Raw genomic sequence first — 22,613 nt, forward strand, 5'->3', positions numbered from 1 at the left:
TCAACATCCTGCATCCTTCTACCACTGCAACCCCACACTTACACATCCCCGTTACTCCAGCTGACAGCATTTGGCAGGGAAACCAAAGGATTCCCCCAAACAGGGACGTGACAGCAACCTGCTGAGATTCCCACCTCATTCCTCAGCGCTCTGTGGGGCAGAGGAGGGGTCAGCAGAGCCCCACCAGATCCCTGCAACAACCACAGCACAAGTGGGAACGTGGCCATCCAGATGCCTTCCCAGCACAAAGTGAGTGCTGGCTTTTTATCTCCCTCCTGCTCTTTGCCCGAGGGGCTTTTATGAGCACAACCAACCCATTCTGTCCCAAAGTGCACGTGGGTGGCTGAAGTTTCCCTGATTATTTTTTTGACTGGCAAACCATGCAGTTGCTTCCAGGGAATGATGTGCATTCCTTGTTACAGGAGGGGCAACGCCAAGGGCCAGAGTCCAGCCTGCAGCTCAGCAGTATGTGGAGGAATGGGCACAGGGTGGTGCTGAGCTGAGGGACCACAAACCACAGCAGCAAGAACACGTGTCCTGCTGGGCAGATGAGGGCACTGAAAAAATCGTTGCACTGCAGACAGAAACCAGAACGAGCCACTTATTTTTCAAACTCATTGTTTTTAATGCAGCTGTGAAACATCATATAGGTATGAAAACTGGAAAGGAAGATAGGGCGGGGTGTGGGGTGAGGATGTTTTAAATCTGTAAGAGCAGGGGAGGTTTTTCAAGTGTTATTATCTTTTGATTTGAAGATCTGTGGCAATGCTCCCTTGGAAAATAGCCATCAGCGTGAGGCACAGGGGAGCACGGAGGCCTGAAGAACAGAGGGTAAGCCATGCTGTGTGGCCATAAAACGCTTGTTTTGAAATGATGCTGTGCCCCACACTCCCAGGGAGCCGGCTCATGTGGTGGGTGTACAAATCTTTCACTTAGTGAGCATTACCCTTGCTCTCCCCACAACTCACCTCTCCAGCAAAGCAGTTCAAGCAGCTTTAGCTGTGCATCTGCCAGGCTGTTTTTTTCAATTTCCTTCCACAGCTGAAGAGAATCCAGCCCTAAAACTACTAAAGGCAACAGAGGCTGTCAGAAATAGCATCCAAAATCGGCTCCTGCAGCAGGTAAGGATCCCCTTCTGTCCCTGGCTTAGTAACAAGAACACTGACTGCTAGCTCTGCTTTGGAGGGGATGGGGGAAGTTCAGAAGACACCCCCAGAGAGTACAGACTGACTTCCAGGGAGATTCCCCTCAGTATTACATCCCAGTTAAGCTATTTGCATTCTGTGTTTGAATCCTCAGTGTGTATTTAATCTCTTTTAACGGTATTTAGCAAATTGAAGGGTTTGAATGCTTTTAAAAGACGCTCCAACGTTAACTCTCCTGCTATTGGAGGATATGAGCACAAACAAGACCTGCCAACGCTGCTGGGTCTGTGCTTCCTGGCATCCAACCGCAGCTGCTATGTGCTCACCTCCCACAGTCACACAGTCAGTGCCCTCTAGTGCCCGCTGAAGCATCCCAGCTCCTCCCAGAGAGCAGCATGACACAGGGGATAGACAGCATGTGAGAGGTCACAGATTGTGAAACCAAACTCCAACACAGCTGCAGACAAACCACCCAAAACTTATATACTGTAATGATTTACAAAGTGACCTGCGGATCTTACATCAAGACCAAGGCAATGTTTCCCACCAAACTCTGTAAAACATTAGGCAAAACTATACATTTCCAGAAGAAAAAAAGTGCAGCCCTTCCAATGCTGGAACAGCAGGATTCTTTCTCTCTTAAGAAGCTACTGGGGTTCCCGGCAGTGGAGCAGTCCTTCACTTTTGACATTTCAAAACCAGTCCCAACAGGACAAAGGCTGCTGAAATACCCACGTTCCAGTCATTTAAGCACTACCAGGGTGGCTACACACACAGGAGCAGTGACACATTGTGCGTTGAGTTGTGCGTATTTTACAGCTTCTCGAGTAGTGCACAGGATTCTATTAAAAGCTAGAATAATTGCACTGCAAATTTAACTGGAATGAAGACAACCTCTACAGTCCATTTACGAATTAGTTTGCTTTCTGCTCAGACTCTCCTTTCTTTGGATCCTGCTTCAACTTGTAGTCAGCCAAGGCAGCCTTGATTGCATCCTCAGCCAGCACTAGAGGGGAAAAAGCAAGCATAAAACAATGGCTTTTACAAGACAGTCATTTACAGACATTTCAAGAACAATGACAAGCCACATAGAACAAAGAATGCAGTACAAGCAGAAGCAGCCAGCAGTACCCACCACTGTGGGTCAGCCTTAGCTGTTATGTGTGCAGAAACTTTATTTGGAAAACGCACAAAAGCACCGGTGCTTTCAAATAAAAACTTGTTTGATTCTTTACTTACTAGAGCAGTGCAGTTTGACTGGAGGAAGGCAAAGTTCTTTTGCAATATCCGTGTTCTTGATTTTCAATGCTTCATCAACCTGAAACGTATGGGTAGGGTACAGTCATCAGTCACTTTGCATACACATGATGCACACACATACTACAAAGGCATTTGCTGCCAGTGTGCTTCAAGGCTCTGGAACCAACTGAGAAGGCAGTAAAGGATGCTGATGGTGTTCTACCATGAGAAAAGCCTTTTGACAATACCTTTTTATTTTTCTGCTTCTTATTCTGCTTCTCCCAAGCAGCAAATCTGCAACCTACTGTAGGGAACCTCCCTTAGCAGGGCAGTTGGACTAGATGATACTCAGAGGTCCCTTTTAACCTCTGTGATTCTGTGAAATGTAAGGAACGTCTCACAGCAAGCAGTGGTGGTTAATAAACCAAAGCACACTACTGTCACTGACTGCTCTAGGTCTGTTTACCTTCCATTGTAATACAGAAGCATTCTGCTTGTCAAAATGCCAAAAACATGGAGGTCATGAAAAGACATTCCACTATACAAGTGCTTTCAGAATCAGTGCTCATTACCTATTTTTTTTATTGTTGTACAGCACAGAAAGCTTCTTCACAGCTTACTGGGGGTTCCCAGAAAAGGCAAACGCTACTTCAGAAATTAGGCCAGAAAAGATTAAACTGCATTCTGAGCTTCTATGTGTACCTAACACTTGGAGTGCACCTCCTTAGACCCATTTCATTCCCTGATCCCAGGGGTAGGTGTGAATATGTAACTGCTCCTCACCGTAGCCCTCAAGCCAAGCCCTTACCGTTTTCCCTTTCACCCACTCTGTTGCCAGCGAGCTGGAGGCGATGGCAGAGCCACAGCCAAAGGTTTTGAAGCGAGCATCAACGATGCGGCCGTTCTCATCCACTTCCACCTGTGAGAACGTCAGAGGGGTGCTCAGCTCCACAAAGCACAGGAACCACCCACGCAGGGCCAGGGATAGGAGAGTGATTTTAGGGCTGGGGGTCTTTGGATTTTAGATCCTGGGGAGGGACTTCAGGGTACAAGGGAGCGTGACGGGGAAACCTATGTCAAAGCCATAGGATGGGAGACAGCTACGAGTTGGGGCCTCGCAGCGGGACCCCAGGCTCCCCTCACCTGCAGCTTCATGACGTCGCCGCAGGCCGGGGCGCCCACCAGGCCCGTGCCCACGTTCTTTGCGTTGCGATCGAGAGAGCCCACGTTGCGCGGGTTCTCGTAGTGATCCACCACCTGCGAGATGAACGCATCACCGACAGTCCCCAGAAGCCGCTATCGGCTCCTCACAGCCCTCCCCGCCGCCCCTCACCTTCTTATGGTAGCCCACCCCCGCCGCCGCCCCCCGCCCGGGCCGCAGCAGCGCCGCCCCCGCCGCCCTCAGCGCCGCCATCTTGCGTCTGCCCGCGCCTGGCAGCGGCGCACATACCCTCCCTCCCAAGGACCTCAGCCAGCCAAGGCCTCGAGGTGTCCGCGGCGCCGCCTGCGCCGCCGACGAGACTACAAGGGGCAGCGCGCGGAGCTGCTCGGCTCTCTGTGGTTGCGGAGCGCGCAAAAGCGCGGAACCTCGCCGAGAGAATTTCTCTTCCTTCTTCTCACCTCTCTTGGCTGTGAGGAGCGTGCAGTATTGGGACAGGCGCGCTGCGGCCAACCCCGGCGGCTAGCGGAGCGCGGCCGGCGGCGAGGCGAGCTGCAACAAGATGGCGGCGGCGGGAGCCGAGGCGGCGGCGGCGGCGGAGGAGGAGAAGCGCATGGCAGAGGGCGACCCCGAGTCGGGGGGCGATTCGGAGGACGAGGGCGACTCGGATTCGTCGGGCGACGGCGAGGATGAGGAGAAGGAGAACGAGGCGGAGATCCAACGGCTGGAGGAGCAGGTGGGGCCCGGCCGTGCCCCGCTTTGATCGTGAAGCCCTGGAAACGCCTCCGGAGGTGATGCGGTCACCTTTGGGCGCCGGCAGTGCGAGCTGTCCCTTTTAATTTGATTTTATTTCTTGCTCGAGGGCGAGAGAGTCTCAGTGAGCAGCTCTTACATGTTGAAAATAAACTGCGATGGTGGCTTCTTTCTTGATTTTTGAAGGAATTACAGCGCGTTTGCAGAGGAGGGCTCTGTGGGTGTTGCTCAGCGCTGTCTGCACCCGGGGGCTCTTGGGGCTGTGAGTTCAGCTTTGTGCGGAACTTTAAAGCTCAGCTTTTATAAAAGGGATCTTATAGGGAGGGCTGCAGCGGTGCTCGGGGCCTGCAGCTTCTCTCTAGTGAGCCCTGGGGCTGCCCTTCCTGCAGAAGGGAAGGCTGAGGGAGCAGTACTTGTCAGAGTGGGAATCAGGAGGATGGGGCCGGGCTCTTCTCAGCCATGCCTAGCGACAGGACGAGGGGCAGTGGGCGCAAACTGGAACCCAGGAAGTTCCATCTGAGCATGAGAAAGAACTTCTTCACTGTGAAGTTGACAGAGCCCTGACATGATCTGCCCAGGGAGGTGGTGCAGTGTCTTTCCCTAAAGATGCTCAAAATCCACCGGGATGCTTTCTTATGTGACCTGCTATGGAGTGGATGGATTGAGGGATCCTCAGAGGTCTTTTCTGACCCCTATAGTTCAATGATTCTGCATAACTGAGCACTGAGGTGATTGTCCCTCTGTACTTGCTCCTGGTGAGGGCCAAGCACCTCAAGTGCTGTGTTCAGTTCTGGGTCACTTGCTAAAAGAAAGGCATTGAGGCCCTGGAGCGTGTCCAGAGAATGGCAGCAGAGCTGTGAAGCAGATCTGGAGTACAAGTTCTCTAGGGAGAGGCTGAAAGAGCTGGGATTGCTTAGTCTGGAGCTAGGGATGCTCAGAGGAGACCTGATGGCTCTCCACAACCCCCTGAAAAGAGGTTGTAGCACGGTGAGGATTGGTTCTTCTCCCAGGTAACAGTGATGGGACAAGAGGTGAGGCCTCAAGTTGTGCCAGGGGAGGTTCTGGTTGAGTATTAGGAAAGATTGCTTCTCTGAAAGAGCAGTCAGGCATTGAGACAGGCTGCCCAGGGAGGTGTGGGATCACCATCCCTGGAGAGGTTCAAGAACATGGAGATGTGACACTTGGAGATATGGTTTGTGGGTGTGGTGGGGGTGGGCTGGGATGGGGTTTGGTGGTCATACTGATCTTTTCCAGCCTTAGTGATGCTATGAACTGGTGAGGGGATTTGCATGCCGCAAAACAAAGTGTGAAGTTCTGCTCTGCTAAATATTCTCTGACTTCTGCGTGCCTTCAAAAAAGTTTATTTATTTTTTAAAGCTTTCCATCAATGCTTTTGACTACAACTGCCACTTGGATCTGATAAAGCTGCTTCGCCAGGAGGGAGAGCTGGTGAAGCTCAGAAGAGCTCGGCAGAAGATGAGTGAACTCTTCCCACTTACTGAAGGTACAGAGCTGCTTCTCCTTGCAGCTGATACTGAATAAGCACCATCAGTGTGATGATGGAGATCACCAGAGATCAGTACCAACATTTTCATTTAAATTAATTGTGCGTAGATGCGGGGACTTAAAATTGCTCTTCCCATTGTCTTTGTTCCCATTTTTAAGACTGTTATTAAAAACTAACCGAAAATGTAAAAAGGACATTGAAAATGAGGGCTTTTTTGGTTTGTTTGTGGTTTTTTTTCCAAGCATTGGTGATTTGTAAACTTCTTGGTTTCAGAAATTTGGCTGGATTGGTTGAAGGATGAGATAAAAATGGCTTCTGAAATCTCAGAGCGAGAGAAAGTTTATGAGCTGTTTGAGAGAGCTGTGAAAGACTACATCTGTAAGTTTTTAATACATGTTAATAGGTGCTATAAAATTTGCTGCCTTCGGGTTATGATTTTCTTTTTTTGAGGAAAGCTTTTTCATTATGTTGTAATGCAGAAATGGGATCAAAAATACAAGAATGGAATGTTTTCTTTTCCTGAAGCATGGGAGTTAAAAACCATTTAAAGGTCTACTACACTGAATAGCAAAGAAAGCGATTATGTCTTTGATAAGTATTTGAGATGCCTTTTTATTTTCGAGGACGTTAGCTCACCTGTTTCTCATAACTTTGTTTAGGTCCTGAAATTTGGCTGGAATATGCCCAGTATTCAATCGGTGGCATTGGTCAGGAAGGGGGAATTGAGAAAGTTCGCTCAATATTTGAGAGAGCATTGACAGCAGTGGGGCTGCACGTGACAAAAGGAACAGCTCTGTGGGAAGCTTACCGTGAGTTTGAGAATGCCATCCTGGAGACAGCACAGGTAAGGCTGGTCTGGTGGGCTGCTGTCAGTGAGAAGTTGTGGTGGAGCTTCTGAAGTCTTACGTTGCTCCGTCATCAGCCTCCTTGGAGAAAAGAGGCTGTGGTGTCACTCACTTGTTTCCTTTCAGCTGTATCTTCATTATTAAGCATTATTATTCTTTCCAGTGAATGCTTTTGCCCATAATCAATCATGTTTGCGTTTCTAGGCTGCCTCGCACCTCAGTGTTGAATTTATTCACTGTTTCACTCTTTTTGAAACGCCAGACTTTGGTAGATGACCAGAATGTGAATATTTCTATTTCCTTGTAGCTTGCTACATAAGATGTGGAAGTTGATCAGTAATGAAATGTCCAAGCAGAAGAGTAATGGCAGAATACTCTTCTGCTTGTAAAATGAATCTGGAGTCTTAAATCATCTCTGCAAGCACCAGGGATTTATTGAAAACCTGAGTGTAGGTTTGTGAATTGGCATGATCACACACTGTTGTTCTCCAGGTTATCATTTCCCACTGTGCCTGCTTTCACTGGGGGATGCTTTATACTTTCATCAGCTTCTGTCTCTAGCAGTTTCCAAGTTTTACCTTTCGCAGCAGCAAGTTGGCCATGTGTGTCCTTCAAGGATCGTATAGTAGTGATTTGGAGCCCAGATCCCCAACCCATAAACAATACCCCTTCATGTCCATCAGCTCAGGCTTGAGGGAGCTGATTCGGTTTCAATCCTTTTGTTTGCAGCCAGCTCCTGGCAGCGTTCCGTCACCTGAGCAGCAGCAGATGCTCTGCAGCCAGCTTGAGAGGATCCACACGCTGTTCAGGCGCCAGCTGGGGATCCCACTGTTAGGTGAGAGCCTGTATGCTTGGGGAGCTGGCATGGAGAAACTGTATTATGGCAAAGTAGGCATTAATTGTGATTATTCTTTTAGTAGAGCCACACAGATCGCAGCTGGGGTGTTTGGGTGTTCATGAATCAGTCGTGTTTGCCTGTCTTTGGGGCCCCCTGAATGATGCACATTTCCTGTTTGTTCGTTTATGTGTTTCCATGGTGTGTGGTTTGAGGTCATTCAGGCTGTTTAAAGTACAGTTAGCACAAAGCATGACCCTTAGGAGCTAGGAATTCAGCTGAGAAGCTCACTGTGTAAGAACATTGGCTGACAGGTAAATGATACATGCTGACAGCTGGATTGATAGTCCTCCTGTATCACTTTCATACTTTAAACTCTTCAAGTCCCTTTCTTGCTGCTTTGTCTGCATACAGGAGAAAGGTGGTGTAGGTCTTAAACTTCTTTATTTGCCCATTGAAAGAATCTAGGTTTGTTTCTTCTTTAAAGCCCTGGGAAAATCTTGCAACTTTGGTTTTGCAAAGTAAAAGCTAATGATTTTGAGCAACTTGTTCTAAGTTTTTGTTCAAATTACACCTATAAGCTGAAAGTGTCTGAACCCTTTGATCATGGTAGTCTGACAGTTAAGGTATAAAACTATAAACAGAAACATGAACACATTAGAATCAAGCAGAGGTTGAATTATGATTATTTAGTCTGTAAAGTGAATTAGTGATGGGATTTTGTGTCTGTTTTAACAGATATGGAGGCTTCATATGCTGAGTATGAGGAATGGTCCGAAGATCCGATACCAGAAACAACAATAAAGAGCTACAAAAAAGCTCTACAGCAGTTGGAGAAGTGTAAACCATACGAAGAGGCACTGGTAACGTTGCTACTTACACGTTCCTTTAAAATTAAGAATTAAATCAAAAGCTGGAGTGTAATTCCCAGCACTAAAACTGGTGGAGCTGTTGATATTTAGAGGCCGAGTTCAGGCTTGAAATGTTGTGCAGGACCTACTGAGTCAGTTGAGCTGTTTGAATCGTGCTTTGTTTAGAAGGTTTTTATTTTTCATGTCCTATAGCTGGGTGCTGAGACACCGAAGCTAGCAGAATACCAAGCTTACATTGATTTTGAAATGAAAGCTGGTGATCCAGCTCGCATTCAGTTGATCTACGAGAGAGCTTTGGCTGAGAACTGCCTTGTACCTGACCTGTGGGCACGCTACAATCAGTATTTGGTAAGGAAGGAGAAAAAAATCTTGGTTTTATTTTCCTTGTGGGTTTTTGTTTATGTCTTCCCCAGACTTAACATGGCACAGAGTTGTTGTTTGTTCTGCTCCTCCTTTCTGTTTTGAGGGCATTCACTGAGTTCTTATGTGTATAGAATCTAAAATACCAATCCTCTCTTTAAACTTTCAAATATAAAATACATGTTTTTAAGGTTTTAGTTTTTTAAGCTGTTATTTATCTTGGGTGGGCTTTTTGGCTCATAGGAGCTTAAAACTTTGGTGTGTGATTATCTCAGGACCGGCAGCTGAAAGTGAAAGAGTTGGTTTTGTCTGCCCATGACCGTGCTGTCAGGAACTGTCCTTGGACCGTTGGGCTCTGGATTCAGTATCTTTTGGCAATGGAGAGGCATGGAGTTGATCACTGCATTATTTCTGGTAAGGAAAGATGATCTCAACTGAACTTCTATACAGTGCAGAACTGCTTGCTGTGCTCTAAATGATGTGTGACCTGTAGAATTCATTGCAACCCTTCTGTAGCAGTCTTAAAACTGATGAAATTTACAGTAGTGTGCTCCTGAGGCACAGCTGTGTTGGTTGAGCAGCTTCACTTCTGAGCAAGTGCTTCATTTCAACTTTGCTTGAACACTGCTGAATTAAACTGGCTTTACATTGGATTTCTTAACTAATTCACTGTGTGCTAATTTACTTCTTGTATTTTCTTTGTCCTATACTTTGAAATACAATGGAAAAGGAAATACATGTTTGTGTGGTTTTTTTCCCTCCATTTCTTTCAGACATGTTTGAAAAGGCTCTGAATGCAGGCTTTATTCAGGCAACAGACTATGTAGAAATCTGGCAGGCATATCTTGACTACCTGAGAAGAAGGGTGGATTTCACACAAGGTATGTACAATATGTTTGAATATACATTTGTTTACTGCCACTATTTTGGATGCACAGAACTGCTATTAAAAACAAGCATACAGAAAAACACAAGCTTTGTATCTCTCACAAAAACTACTTTCTCCCCCCAGTTATTGTCTATAAAATCAACTATTTTAGAGCAGTTCCTTGCTGAAAGAATAGATCTTGCTGTCACAGAAAGGCCCTGATTTATGTTTTAGCTACTTGGTGGGCTTTGTTGCTTGTGTTTAATTTTGTTGCTGTTTGAGTTTCACTGAAGTAGTGAGTTGTACCTGTTTCGTTTCCTGCCAAAATAAAGTCATACATGGGTGTTGAAGAGGCTTTAGGGGATGAGAAATGAAAATGGTAACAGTAAGGCATTTCTTTCTCTTCTCTAAAGACTCCAGTAAAGAACTTGAGGAGCTGCGATCTGCGTTTGCCCGTGCTGTGGAGTATTTGAAACAAGAAGTAGAAGAGCGTAAGTTCAGTCATGCAATGTTTCACCTGCTTTGTTCAGAATAATTTTTCCAAAAGCCATTCACAAACAGTATTTTTCTTCCCAGGCTTCAGTGAAAGTGGAGATCCATCCTGTACTATCATGCAGAACTGGGCAAGGGTTGAGGTGATGCTTTTATCTTTTCTATTTTAATTGCTAGACCAGAGGGAATTTCTCTTTAAGCATTCCAGCTATTGCAGGCAATCTTCTTGTACTTTTCATTTTGTTTCTGTAACTTAATTGAGTAAATCTTTCTTTTTCCATTGCTGCACATAATGTAGCCTCTGGTTTGAGGCAGGATGTCCTGGAGAGGACAGCAGTCTGTTAGAGAAAATCACCAGGGCTTTTAGAATGTCTCTGCTGCTGTGGCTGTGCTGCAGTACATGCATGCAAGTACCTTGATCAGCAGACTAGCCATGGTGCCTTGGAGCTGAATACTTCACTCTGGAAATTGCCTTGAATTCTCCTTAATTTAGTGCTGCCTACACAAGCTAGTTTCAAACTAGTACTGGTATCAGTGTGCTGTATTAGGAACAAGAATGAATAAAGACAGAAGGAAAAGTTCAGAAATAATTATCTCCAATGCTTTATAATGATCAAAATGAAGTTATATGTGAGATCCAGAAACTGAGACTGATACAGCAGGTGGGCACAGGGGGTGTTACTCAGTGATAGAATGACCTCAGGTGTTTAATTCTGTTTGCTGGCTTTGTGTGCTTAGTTAGGTGAGTTGAGTTTTTATGTTTATGGGTTTTTGGGGTTTTTTGGGGTTCTTTGTTCTTTGGTTGGTTTGGTGAGGAGATGATGGGGATGGCAGGGAGGGATGTGGTGCTTAACAAATAGTCCTAAACTGTACTGAACGTGTTGAGTTCTGCTTTTCAGGCCCGCTTATGTAATAACATGCAGAAGGCCAGAGAGCTCTGGGACAACATTATGACTAAAGGGAATGCCAAGTATGCTAACATGTGGCTGGAATATTATAACCTGGAAAGGTGAGAGCTTGGCTGAAGGGAATTGTGTATGTTTGTGTGTGTATAACCTCTTCTTAATTTGCTCATCTGTTTGAGAGAAGTCTGGTTTGCTCAGCAAAGGTGTACTTCATAAGGGTTTATGGTGTGCTTTTGAGGTTATCAGAGAAGGTCTATGGAGTATAGTTTAGAAACACTGCAGCAACAAAGCGTAGCGTGAGCTAGCTGGTGATGGAGGGGGAGCATTTACATAGAATGTAGCTAACAGTCCTGCTTTGCAGTCACCATGTAGAGGATTGGCTCCTTACTGTTGTGTTTTCTACACTTAGAGCTCATGGTGACACCCAGCACTGCAGGAAGGCCTTGCATCGAGCAGTGCAGTGCACAAGTGACTATCCAGAGCACGTCTGCGAGGTGCTGCTCACACTGGAAAGGATAGAAGGTAACAAACTGCACATCATTTCATTTTACAGTGTGGTCAGTGGACAGACAGACAGACAGACAGAAAACTTCTTTCCCTTCTCTGGACCGATTGAGAGCCAGCTGAAATTGATTGGATTTTTCCATGCATTTCTGAAGTGCTGTATGACAAATGGGGGGTTTCTGCTCTGATTAGGTGTTGTTTTCTTTGAAGGCTGTTCATTTATATTTAGAATCGCCATGAATAATGACAGAACTCCGTGATTCATATATTTCTAGAATTGTGTTTGCAATTTATTGTAAGGCTGAATACAAAGCTTTTTTTTTTTTTTAAATCTTTTAGGAACATTGGAAGACTGGGATGCAGCTGTTCAGAAAACAGAAAACAGATTAGCTCGTGTTAATGAACAGAGAGCAAAGGTCAGAACTTTGTGAACTATATAAGCAGTTTATTGGAAATATCTGCTGATGAGCCATGAATGTCAGATTTCTAACGTTGGTTCATGTAGATAAGCCCAAATTGTCTTAAAGCTTCAGAAGTATTGACTTTCATTTTAAAGTGTGATTAATTTATTTTTGATGCTGTTCTTTTAATTCACCTTTTGGCACTCGGATGAATACAAGAATAATGTGAGCACTCCAGGAAAGCTATAAGAGCAGACAGTTGAGATGTGCTTTCAGTGATGATCCTATTAGTTTGTGTAATGTAGCTTCGGAGAAAACCTTCCCAGTTGAGTGGAGAAAAAAAGCAAAGAAAAAAACAACATATGAGAATGTTCTGCAGTCTGCAGTCACCTAAAAAAATCTTGTGTGTTTTTAGGCTGCTGAGAAAGAAGCTGCTCTGGCAAGGCAGGAGGAGGAGAAAGCTGAGCAACGAAAACAATCTCGAGCGGAAAAGAAAGCTTCCAAAAAGGCAAAGAAAAATAGGATTGGAGAAAAGCGCAAAGCAGATGATGATGATGAGGGTGAATGGGGACAAGAAGAGGAAGAAGGTAAAAAGGAAAATAAAGAAAAAAGAGTTTCAATCTTTTGGTCACAGGTGTCTGCCTGCAGTTAAAGGCAGATGGGGAGGTGCCATCACTGCCCTTAGAGGTGCTGTCTTTTCAGGTGCTCTTTTTCCAAGGAAATCTTCATTATGTCATTAAGTGAAAGCAAGACAAAATGTTTTTTTGGCCAGAAGTGAATGTTTTAAAAAAAACTATTATGGATTTTAAAAGATCTTTATTACTTCAGATGAGTAATGTGTTGATTTTTATTTTTTTTTAATGATTCAACTCATCAAATGATGCAGAGTCATCAGGCTAAATTGGGTTGCTTGGTTGTGTAGCAGTCTTTTGGAAGGTGATAAGAAGATTTTAAGATATTTAATTTTTTTTAATAAAGAACCTCTTAGAACATGAGTCAGTAGTTGTAGCTGAGGGAAAAATAGAGAAAGTATCATTGGTGCTTCCATTTAAGTCCTTGCTGTCTTGGGCAAGTAATCAACTATTAATAAGAACCAGAGGGAAGTTTCTGTTTTGTCTGTGGGATCTGTCATTGTGTTCTTGATTTCATTCATGTTTGCTATTTGCAGATTCCACGTTGGTGATGGAGGACAAACTAATTTGAGTGGGAAGTGAAATGGTGTTAACTTCTCTATTAAGTCTTTCAATTCCATTCATCTGCAGAGCAACCCAGCAAGAGACATAAGGGAGATGGTGATGGTTTGCTTCTTGAAGAAGACATGGAGCTGGAAACTGGGCTGTTTGGAAGAAGTGGACCTGAGAAACCAGATCACTCCTCAAACCAGAAGGAAAAGCCATCCACCAGCCGAAAAGACGTCCCCAAAGTTCTGCATGACAGCAGCAAAGACAACATCACCGTCTTCGTCAGCAACCTTTCCTACAACATGACAGATCCTGAAGTAAAACTGAAAGAGCTCTTTGAGAGCTGTGGGGAGGTTGCTCAAATCCGTCCAGTTTTCAGCAACAAGGGGACTTTCCGGGGCTACTGCTATGTGGAGTTCAAGGACGAGAAGTCTGCTCTGCAGGCTCTTGGGCTGGATCGTAAAGTCGTGGAGGGAAGACCCATGTTTGTTTCTCCTTGTGTTGACAAAAACAAGAATCCAGACTTTAAGGTAAACTTTCATTCTTTCAATAGTACGTTGAATATGTTGGAATAAGGAATCAATTGAATAGTGGGAGTGCATTGGAAAGCTAGCAGAACGTTCTGCTTCCAGACTGCCTGCATCTAGTGAATTCGTCTTGTATTAATTGGGAATGGTAATGTCTCAGCATTTTCTAGTTCTTCTATACTGTGTGATGTTGCCATAAACTAGGATTGATGTTAGCAGATTCCTGTGGATCTTTGAATAATCTGAGCACCTTAATGGTGTGATGTACCATGTACCAGCTTCCTAAATGAGCACCACTGTCAATCTGTCAAGGTGCTGCTTGTGGCTTTAGTGGGTTGTTGTTATTTTTAATCACAAAAATATAACCTCACATGCCTGAGTATTTTATAATAGGTTGAAATTCCCTTTGTTTCTAAATGATTTGAGCACTAACAGCCTTTTAATTTCTTCAGGTGTTCAGGTATAGTACTACACTGGAGAAACACAAGCTGTTTATATCTGGTCTGCCATTTTCCTGCACTAAGGAGGAGCTTGAAGATATATGTAAAGCCCATGGGAATGTGAGAGACATTAGGCTGGTCACCAACCGAGCTGGAAAACCCAAGGTAGGCATCATTAATGCACTCTTAATTTCAATGAAATCCTTCAAAAAGAAACTTTTCATAAGATCTGGGTACAAAAAGTAGGTCTTACAGCTTAATGCAAATGCCTTGAATAATTATTGTGGTCAACCTTTATACAACATGTGGTTTTATGCCAACAGATAAGAAAAAGAGGACAATGAGATTTTTTTTCTGAAATGCTCATTCAGTTGCTTAAGAAAAGTGTGTGATGTAAATGGGGAGGGGGGAAGATTATCTACAGCATTCTCAGTTTAATAAAAAGGAGGCATTAGTGAACCTGCAAAGAACGTTTGTTTCTGAAGTAACTGACTGGATAGAGTTCACTTGTTGTAACTGATTCCCTTCCTCCTCTATCTTCAGTTTCTTGATGCTATTGTTCAGAGCACCTGCTGCAATGATGGATTTGCCAGTGAGAAATGAGACACCTTTCTGACAGGTGTTATTTCCATGCTGGAATAAATGGGTGTTTGTTAACTAAGAACTAAACCAGTGGCTGTTCTGCCAAAATTGCACCTGAAAGCTCTGCCCTGTGTGGATGTCGGGTGCTTCCAACAGGTGCCATCCTGGTGGTGATGTGTATGCATTTTAAATTTAAAAATTAAAAATTAAAAATTAAAAAATATTTAAATTTTAAATTTAAATAAAATTAAAATTAAATTTAACTTCTTTTTAACTTAATATTTGAAGGACAGTTGCTGTTGGTGCATATCTCCTAAAGAGTTCTCTTTTGGTGTCCCAAGCCTTGTGTAGTCCATGTTCTCTGCTGCGAGAGCTGTGATTTTATTTAAACCACAAACAAATACTCTAGAATTGAATGCTGTATGAATCCTGGTGTATTTGCAGCCCTGTGAAGCTGGCTAATCCAAAAACACAGCATAAGGGTTTGAGTGGAACTTCAGAATAGCAATAAGAGAACTGGGAGGTGATGCCTCCCAGCTATAGTGCACTCCCTGGTAGCAGCCTGGCACAGCAGTTGCCAAGGGGGGCCTTTTCCTTTGCTCTGCTGGAAACAAGACACCATTACTCCAGGTGTACCAGCAGCAGGTGGTTAGCAGCTGTTACCTTGTGAAAGTGACACGGATTCATTTCCTGCAAAGAAGGCTTTTGTCATCATCTCTGTTTTGGAGGCAGCAATTCCAGTCACTTAAAAGCAGTGCCTTTGTGTTGATATTGCTGCTTGGGGTGGGTTTTACTCCCCATGAAACTAAGGTGGGCCTATGTTAGTTATGGTTAAGGTTATGGCTAAGGTTAGCCTATGTTAGGGCTTCCTTCCATAGATGCAAACTGTAATGTAATGGAAAATCACAGAAGAGTTCTTGTGGATCTTTCTGTTCTAGCTGCATGGATTCATGTGTTGTTTTCACCCCCTGTGAATGCAAATCAGTCCAATATCAGATCTATCCTGGATATATATATGATGTATATTTAGAAGTAAAGCCTTGTTGCTGAGGCAGTACTTTGTTACGTTTTATTGGGATCTTGTTTTTAAATACCTTTTCCACAAATTATATGTGAAGAAAGAATGCAGGTTATAGATTTGCATAGGTCAGAACTTCTCTTTAGTTAATCTTAGAGAATACTGGGATTTGTGGCCGTGTTTAGTTCCACTTTCTGTATGGTGTTTTCCAGCTGTCACACAGAGGAAGAAGCACTAAAACTAACATGGGTTACCTTTTTCCTTACTTAGGGCCTGGCCTATGTGGAATTTGAAAACGAAGCCCAGGCCTCGCAAGCTGTGCTGAAAATGGATGGCCTGACAATTAAGGAACACGTCATCAAGGTGGCAATCAGTAACCCACCTCTTCGAAAGCTGCCAGACAAGGCTGAGGCAGGCAGAGCCTCCCAGTTTGCAGTGCCACGGCAGATTTATGGAGCGTGAGTGCTGGCAAGGGAGACAGCTTGGGGGTGCTTGAAAGCAAACATTGGGTTGCTTTGTAGGCAAAAACATAGGAGTTCCCTCTGGAATGTGAGGGAAGAAGGTGCTAAATAATAATGATGATTGATTGATGGAGAAGTAGACTTTTCTTCTTTGCATTAGCAATAGAAATAGGTCTGTAGTGACCAACAGTTGGACGTCCTGTGGTCTGGTGTTCGTGCCTGAGCCCTTTTAACTTCCACAGCCTCTTGTTCCAAAGAGTTCCAAAGTCTGTTCACAATGAGTTCTGAGGCTGCTCTTTCTTCCTCCCAAGTGCTCTTGCTGCTTGCAATTGCTTTTGCCCTGTAGATAAAACATGGAGCTTCAGCTTCTGGAAACTGCTGGGCGTTTTTTTCTGTCAGTGTTTAGGAATGCTGTTTCAAAGGGCATCCACTGTAAGCTTTGCACTGCTTACTACTGAAACAAACGGCAAGAATAATACTTAAGGAGTGTTCTCTGGATCAAACAAAGCTCTTTCTGTTTCTCTAGGCTAAAACAGTACGTTCACAGAGCATGAGGATGTTTTTAAGTGCCTTTTTTTGCTTTCCAGGCGAGGGAAGGGAAGGACACAGCTTTCAATGATGCCTCGAGCATTGCAACGCCAAAGTAATCCTGTGGCTAAGGCTGAGAATGGGATGGTCCAGAATTCACCAGCAACTTCGTCTGAAAGCACTGAGGAGCCTAAAAAGATGTCCAACGCTGATTTTGCCAAGATGCTGCTGAACAAGTGAGCAAACGGTCAGCAATCAGCTGAGCTGGTAAAATGTGAAATGCCTTTATGGAAGCCATGTTGTGTCCTTATGCTAGCAAGGAGAGAACGCCAGTCACAATCACATGTAAATACTGTTCTGGACTACTGCATTCATTAAGATCAGTGTAGGATGGAACAAATCCACTTTCCTCTGTTTTTTAAGAGCAAAGAGTTATACTACGTTCTGGTAAAATGGCGTTATGTGATTCCTCATATTGAGGGTAATGAGGGGGAAACATTTCCTGTACAGGTTGGATGCCACACCGTTTTCTGAGTACTTTACAGATATTTCTCTTTCATTAAAGAATGAGATGCCATGTGAAGGCCTAGCCATAACCTGGTTGAGATCCACTGGTCAGAAGCTCAGATTGTGATTGCAGTCATTCTCTCTGACGACAGACCCGTTTTACACCGAAACATGTTCACACCTTGATCTCCTTCCATTAAGAGTTAGATGGCAAATGCTAGTAACTTCACCACAATGGCCTATTTTAGTATTGGGAGAGTTTCTATACATTTCTGTGTATATGTATATACACAATATACATATATATGTATTCAGTTAATGTTCTGTTCAAGTTGACCCGTTTTTTATATTGTGTATTTGTAAAAGACATTCAGATTATTTTTAAGTGTCATGAGATAATACTTAGACCTGGTATTTTTTCCCCATGAAAGCTGTACATGCTCTTGCTGAGGACCATTTTTTTGTTAGTTGTTTTTTTGCTAGCTAGTTCATCTATCTTTTGCAGGTGGTTTCTGTATGGTTTTGTACAAATGTGAAGTGCACGCTGAAGTTTCACAGTTTATTAAACTCAAGTTCTCAAAGGTTTTCTATAAATACTGTTGCTTTTGTTGAAATGTGGGTGTTGGAATTGCACTTATCCTATGGCAGCTAGTTAATACTGATGTACCTCACCTCTCAGGTGCGCTGAGATACAGTGTCACTTGCATACCTTTAAGTAGTTCATTCCATTTAGTATGAGTATCTTGAAACCACTTCAGTAATCACCTCAGACTTGAAAATAACCTGGTACATGGTCTTGGATAGAAATATTACTGCTTATCTAAAAATGCTGCTAACTGGAAGTCAGCACGTGGGGGGTTTGAATGTGAGGGGGAGAGCAGCACCGAGTTCACTTGTACAACATAAGCACTGCTGCAAATAAACACTATTTTCAGTGCTTACTTTCTGTGCTTGTTTGACTTGGCTTCACTTGGTTTGCTTTGTAGGTTTTTGCTGTGTAAAACAGTTGTGTGGGTAACAGAGCAAGGGCCTGAATCCTCCTGTGCAGCTTGTTTGTAGTACAGTGTGCATTTGCTTCTGTGCTACGAGCTTGGGCTGACCACTCAGTATGAAGCAGCAACATGAGATCTCAGTCTGCTTTGTGGCATATAATAACAATCTAATATGGAGCTTTAATGTGGGGGCTGGTATTTCCAGATGCTTACCTCACCCTGATGTCAGGCAGGCACAAAGCAGGAACGATTAATGGAGTTTCCTTGGATTGCTAACGTTGGACTTGCTGTAAAACTTGCTACTCCAGGAACTGAGCTGTGAGCAGTTCTGATTTTACTGCAGACTTAATATTAAAATACTTTATTAATCTGTTATTAAAATGAACATCTTTTTTTTTTCCAGAGCTCTAAAGTGCAGAATACTTTTATACTCACATTGCACTACAAAAATAAGCATGCTTTGTAAAAATAGAACACTTGTTCACATTCCCTGTCAGCAATAATACACGAGGAGAGGCTGGTGCTACAGTGTACAGGTAATTCCTGGTCTTGGTTTGTTGTCTATTTGCTGTATAAAACGTATCCTAATTACCTTGCAGGTAAGAGAGCTAAAGGGGAGAGAAATAGGCCTGGGACAGTACAGGAATTCATTCCTTCCATGTCTTCTGAGCTTGAAGGTGTTGGGATCGATGATACCTGGAATTATGCACTTATACAGCTGGCAGGTGGGGTGTAGGGAGCAACTCCCTTCAATGTTTAACTGCAACTGCTTTTACCTTAAAAGCACTTTGACTTGGGCGGCAGCTTCCAGGTGCTGTGCAAACTGAGACTGCAGTAGGGAGAGGCCTTAGGTGGTTCTTTATGCATTTATCACAGGAATAACAGGATTTGGTAGTTAATAAACCTATCATGAAAAGTTCTCTTGTGTAGATGAAGGAAACTCAAGTTTTTGGCAAACTCACTATATGAATTCTTACCAAAACAGCCCAGCAGATAAAGGCAGTCTTGTGGCTATGTGGAATGACCTTTTCTGCCTGCAGCTTACAGAAACAAGCTCTTTTCAGATGCTGAACAGAAACCTGCAGACAGCTGCAGTTTCCCAGGGGACCTGCCTTCTGGGGAGGCAATGTGAAGCAGAGTCTCAGCACAAAATTGTCCTGGTGAAGACATACCAAGAGCACCTTGCTGTGAAACAAGTCAGAGAGCATTTCTTGTCTTGTTCCAGTCACATGGGCTGTAATCAGAAACCAAACATTTCTCATTTGTTTCACATACATTACCCTAGGAAAGGCAACTGAAAGTAAATATGCAGAGTGCTACTGAAAGCAGAAACAGAAGGGGAGAAATGCGACTGCCACCCTGCAGCTAGCCTTCTTCCTCATCTTTTCTGGCTGAATGTGTCATAGTGAAGGAGAAAGCCAGCCTAATGCAGCTGGGAGCATGCTGTTACTGCAAAGGCTTTGGGTTCTGAACAAGAACGAAGGGGGTAGTATGAGAGCAACAACTCTTTTAAGGCTTTGTCCCACCTAGCAGCTCCATGACAAGGTAGGACAAGGCTGCTGACTTAGTGTAGGGCTGTGATGGAAGCAGCTTCTGAATGCTTAGTTTTATGGAAAAATGAAATGATTTCCACTTCAGTTTGTTCAGCCCCTCTGATGTTTTTCCCCGCCTCTTACTGTAGCACAGGCGAGTTACAGCACACAGTCAACATCAACAATTTAGCTTGGCATAATATCTGTAAATAAATTATATTAACTTAACCAAATGTAACAGGCTTTAAATAAATGAAATGCTAAAGAGTGACACCTCCTGTCAAGTCTCTTCCCAGCAGAAATTCTGAGCAGCATGGCCTCCTGTTCACCCATGTATTCCCTGCCTTCTCAACGCCCACAACCTTCAGGTCTTGACAGGGATGGTTTGTTTGCATCCAGCACTGCTGCCATCAGCTTCAGGTAAGCCCACAGAGTACTCTGTGGTGGCAATGAGCAACATGTCCAGCGTTGTCTCAGTGCACTTAGCTATAAAGCGTATGAAAGGCCTCACATCGCCCTCGTTGGCCACTTCTAAGACATGATAATACTCTGCCCGTTGCTCCTTGCGGATGGTGATGGGTGGGTAGCCTGCCTGCATCAGGATGAGGTTCATTAGCAAACGTGACGTCCTCCCGTTGCCATCTGTAAAAGGATGGACGTAAACCAATTTGTAGTGGGCCAACGCAGCAAATTCCACGGGGTGCAAACTCATGGCATCTTCAGAGTTCATCCACTGCACAAACTCCTGCATCTGTTTGCCAACGTCCTGGGGGTGTGGGGGTATGTGGTGCCCCACAAACACCTGCGTAGTCCTGAACCGCCCCGCCTCCACGGGGTCAGCGTAGCCCAGCACTCTCCGGTGTATCTCCAGGATGTCAGTGATGGTAACGGAGCCTATTCGTGAGACCAGAGTGGTATTGACATATTTCAAAGCTGCATGCATGCCAATCACCTCATTCTGCTCCACTAAACTTTTTCCAGGAACAGCGTATCTGGTCTCGATGATGTGTCGTATTTCTGACAGCGTCAGAGTGTTCCCTTCAATAGCAACCGTGTGGTAGATGTGGTGATAGTAGGACTCCTCCATCACTCGGCGCAGGGCAGAATTGCCTTTGGGGATCGCCATCACTTTTTTAACCTTGCTGTCAATAATGCTAAAATACCTCTGATCAATTTCTTCAACTAAAGGCAACGTCCGGTCCCGATTGATCAAAGCCTTTTCATTGCAGGGAGAGAGGGTTAGTGCTTTGGAGTACAAATAGTCTGCTTGAAGAATGTCTTTTTCCTCTTCAGAAAAAATGCCAAATTCATTCAGGGCATCCACGTAATCAGGGTCCATTTTGAGCGCATATACAAAGAGTTTGTGCGCTTTTTCTCGCTTTCCTTGGCGCTTCATTTCAAGGGCTTGGTTCAGAGCTGCTTTGGCTTCTAACTTCACTTCTGAAATGCAACAGTAAGAGCAGTTTGATCACAGGGTTCTACCGACAGCTTCTGGAGACTTATCACCGTTCTCTGATATGAAATTAAATAAAACTTCTCTGTAAGGCCTGCAGCAGAGAACTTGTACTCCTGCCACAAGCCCAAGGGCTTTAGGCCATGCTCACAGGCAGAGCATTCAGCAGCAGAGCTGCTCCTGATAGGAACCAGGGCCAGGAATAGCAAGGCACAGGTGCAGGATTCTGATGCTAGCAAAGCTTGCTTTGGCTACCAGGCTGCTGTGTATGGGAGGACGCAGAGCTGTGAGTACATTCTGTTGGCTGTAATGCCAGTTCCCTTGCTGAGAGCAGCCTCCACAGCTGCTAATAGCACAGGTTTTTCATCTTCCCAGCAATAATAGCTGTAATGTGAATGATACTCTGCTGGAATCATAATGATTCCTCTGAATATTTTCCAATTGAATGTCCTGTCCACTAAAGCCAGTGACCGTAGCCTGTTACTGCTGGTGTTCCAATTACCTCATCACATCTCACCACTGCACAAAGCACCTGGATAAGCTGAGATGACACAGCACTACAGAAACACCTGCACAGTACCCAGCCATGGAATGCAGCCTGGCTGCTGCCTGGCGAGGGCAAGAGTGACCTCTTGGTAATTTACAGCTCAGAGTGGGGTAGTGAGAGTTCACTACCATTGGAGATACAAGGAGATGCTCAGGCAGGGGATGCAGATCCCCCAGACACAGGGGTTGGAATCACGGCATCAACTCAGGATCTCTCAGATCACACAGTCCAACAGTCGCACAGCAGTGGGGCACGCACTCACCTGGGGAGGCCTTGCCCTTCAGCACCAGCAGCTCCAGCCCCTGCGAGGTGACACTCAGCCCGGTACTTTGCCCCGTGTACCTGGTAACGCCCGTATAGCCGGTGCCCAGCTTACTCCTCAGAAAGGAGAGCCCCCTGAGCACCGCATGGCACTTTTCCTCCACGGCAGGCAGTGGCAGCAGCAGCAGCAGGAGGGAGCCCAGCAGCAGCACGAGCACAGCTGCCCACCTGACTCGGACCCACAGGGCTACCCATTTCAGCTCGGGCTCTGCCGCCATAGATATGAGATTCATCCTGCTTCCAGCGGGGACGCGAGGGACATCTCCTTTCGTACCGCCTCTGCCTGCAAACAGGAACAGCTGAAGCCAGAACCCACAGCGCAGTCACCCTCTCTCCTCCTCATCTCCCCCAGACCTTTGGCCTCCCCTCAGACCCATCTCCCATTAGTTCCAGTCCTCAGCCTCCCCTCAGGCTTCACCCCCACGAAGCCTTTAGCCTCTCCCGGCCCCGTTTCCCCGCAGCCCCGGGCCCTACTTTCCCCTCAGGCCCCATTTCCCCTCCTGCAGCCCCGTGCCCACCTTGGCCGCCTCCCTCAGCCTCCTGTTGCCGGCTCCATCCAGGTTGCCCCGCCTCCTCGCGTCCACGCCCTCCGCGCTCTGCCATTGGATGAGCCGCGCGGCTTCTCGCTTCTCATTGGTG

At 45.1% G+C, this 22,613-nt stretch overlaps 3 protein-coding genes across 3 annotated transcripts; 1 reads left to right on the forward strand and 2 right to left on the reverse strand.

Moving 5' to 3' along the window:
• Window positions 1-1,620: 1,620 nt before the first annotated feature.
• ISCU (iron-sulfur cluster assembly enzyme) lies at window positions 1,621-3,835 on the reverse strand. Its single transcript, XM_048964117.1, has 5 exons — window positions 3,718-3,835; window positions 3,528-3,641; window positions 3,193-3,303; window positions 2,385-2,463; window positions 1,621-2,151 (listed from the first exon to the last, which is right to left on the reverse strand). Exons 1-5 carry the CDS (start codon window positions 3,796-3,798, stop codon window positions 2,060-2,062), a joined length of 477 nt encoding a protein of 158 aa, XP_048820074.1. The 5' UTR covers window positions 3,799-3,835; the 3' UTR covers window positions 1,621-2,059.
• Window positions 3,836-4,018: 183 nt separating this feature from the next.
• Window positions 4,019-19,161, forward strand: SART3 (spliceosome associated factor 3, U4/U6 recycling protein). Its single transcript, XM_048964115.1, has 19 exons — window positions 4,019-4,279; window positions 5,674-5,800; window positions 6,077-6,181; window positions 6,463-6,647; window positions 7,378-7,483; window positions 8,222-8,346; window positions 8,548-8,703; window positions 8,991-9,129; window positions 9,489-9,596; window positions 9,997-10,074; window positions 10,160-10,218; window positions 10,975-11,084; window positions 11,390-11,502; window positions 11,824-11,900; window positions 12,301-12,472; window positions 13,148-13,596; window positions 14,046-14,198; window positions 15,904-16,091; window positions 16,682-19,161. The coding sequence occupies exons 1-19, from the start codon at window positions 4,106-4,108 to the stop codon at window positions 16,860-16,862; spliced, it is 2,805 nt and encodes a 934-aa protein (XP_048820072.1). The 5' UTR covers window positions 4,019-4,105; the 3' UTR covers window positions 16,863-19,161.
• Window positions 19,162-19,272: 111 nt separating this feature from the next.
• On the reverse strand, window positions 19,273-22,577 carry FICD (FIC domain protein adenylyltransferase). Its single transcript, XM_048964116.1, has 3 exons — window positions 22,493-22,577; window positions 21,916-22,257; window positions 19,273-21,093 (listed from the first exon to the last, which is right to left on the reverse strand). Exons 1-3 carry the CDS (start codon window positions 22,575-22,577, stop codon window positions 20,018-20,020), a joined length of 1,503 nt encoding a protein of 500 aa, XP_048820073.1. The 3' UTR covers window positions 19,273-20,017.
• Window positions 22,578-22,613: the final 36 nt, after the last annotated feature.

Source organism: Lagopus muta, chromosome 17, assembly GCF_023343835.1.
Source record: "Lagopus muta isolate bLagMut1 chromosome 17, bLagMut1 primary, whole genome shotgun sequence".
Classification (NCBI taxonomy): domain Eukaryota; kingdom Metazoa; phylum Chordata; class Aves; order Galliformes; family Phasianidae; genus Lagopus; species Lagopus muta.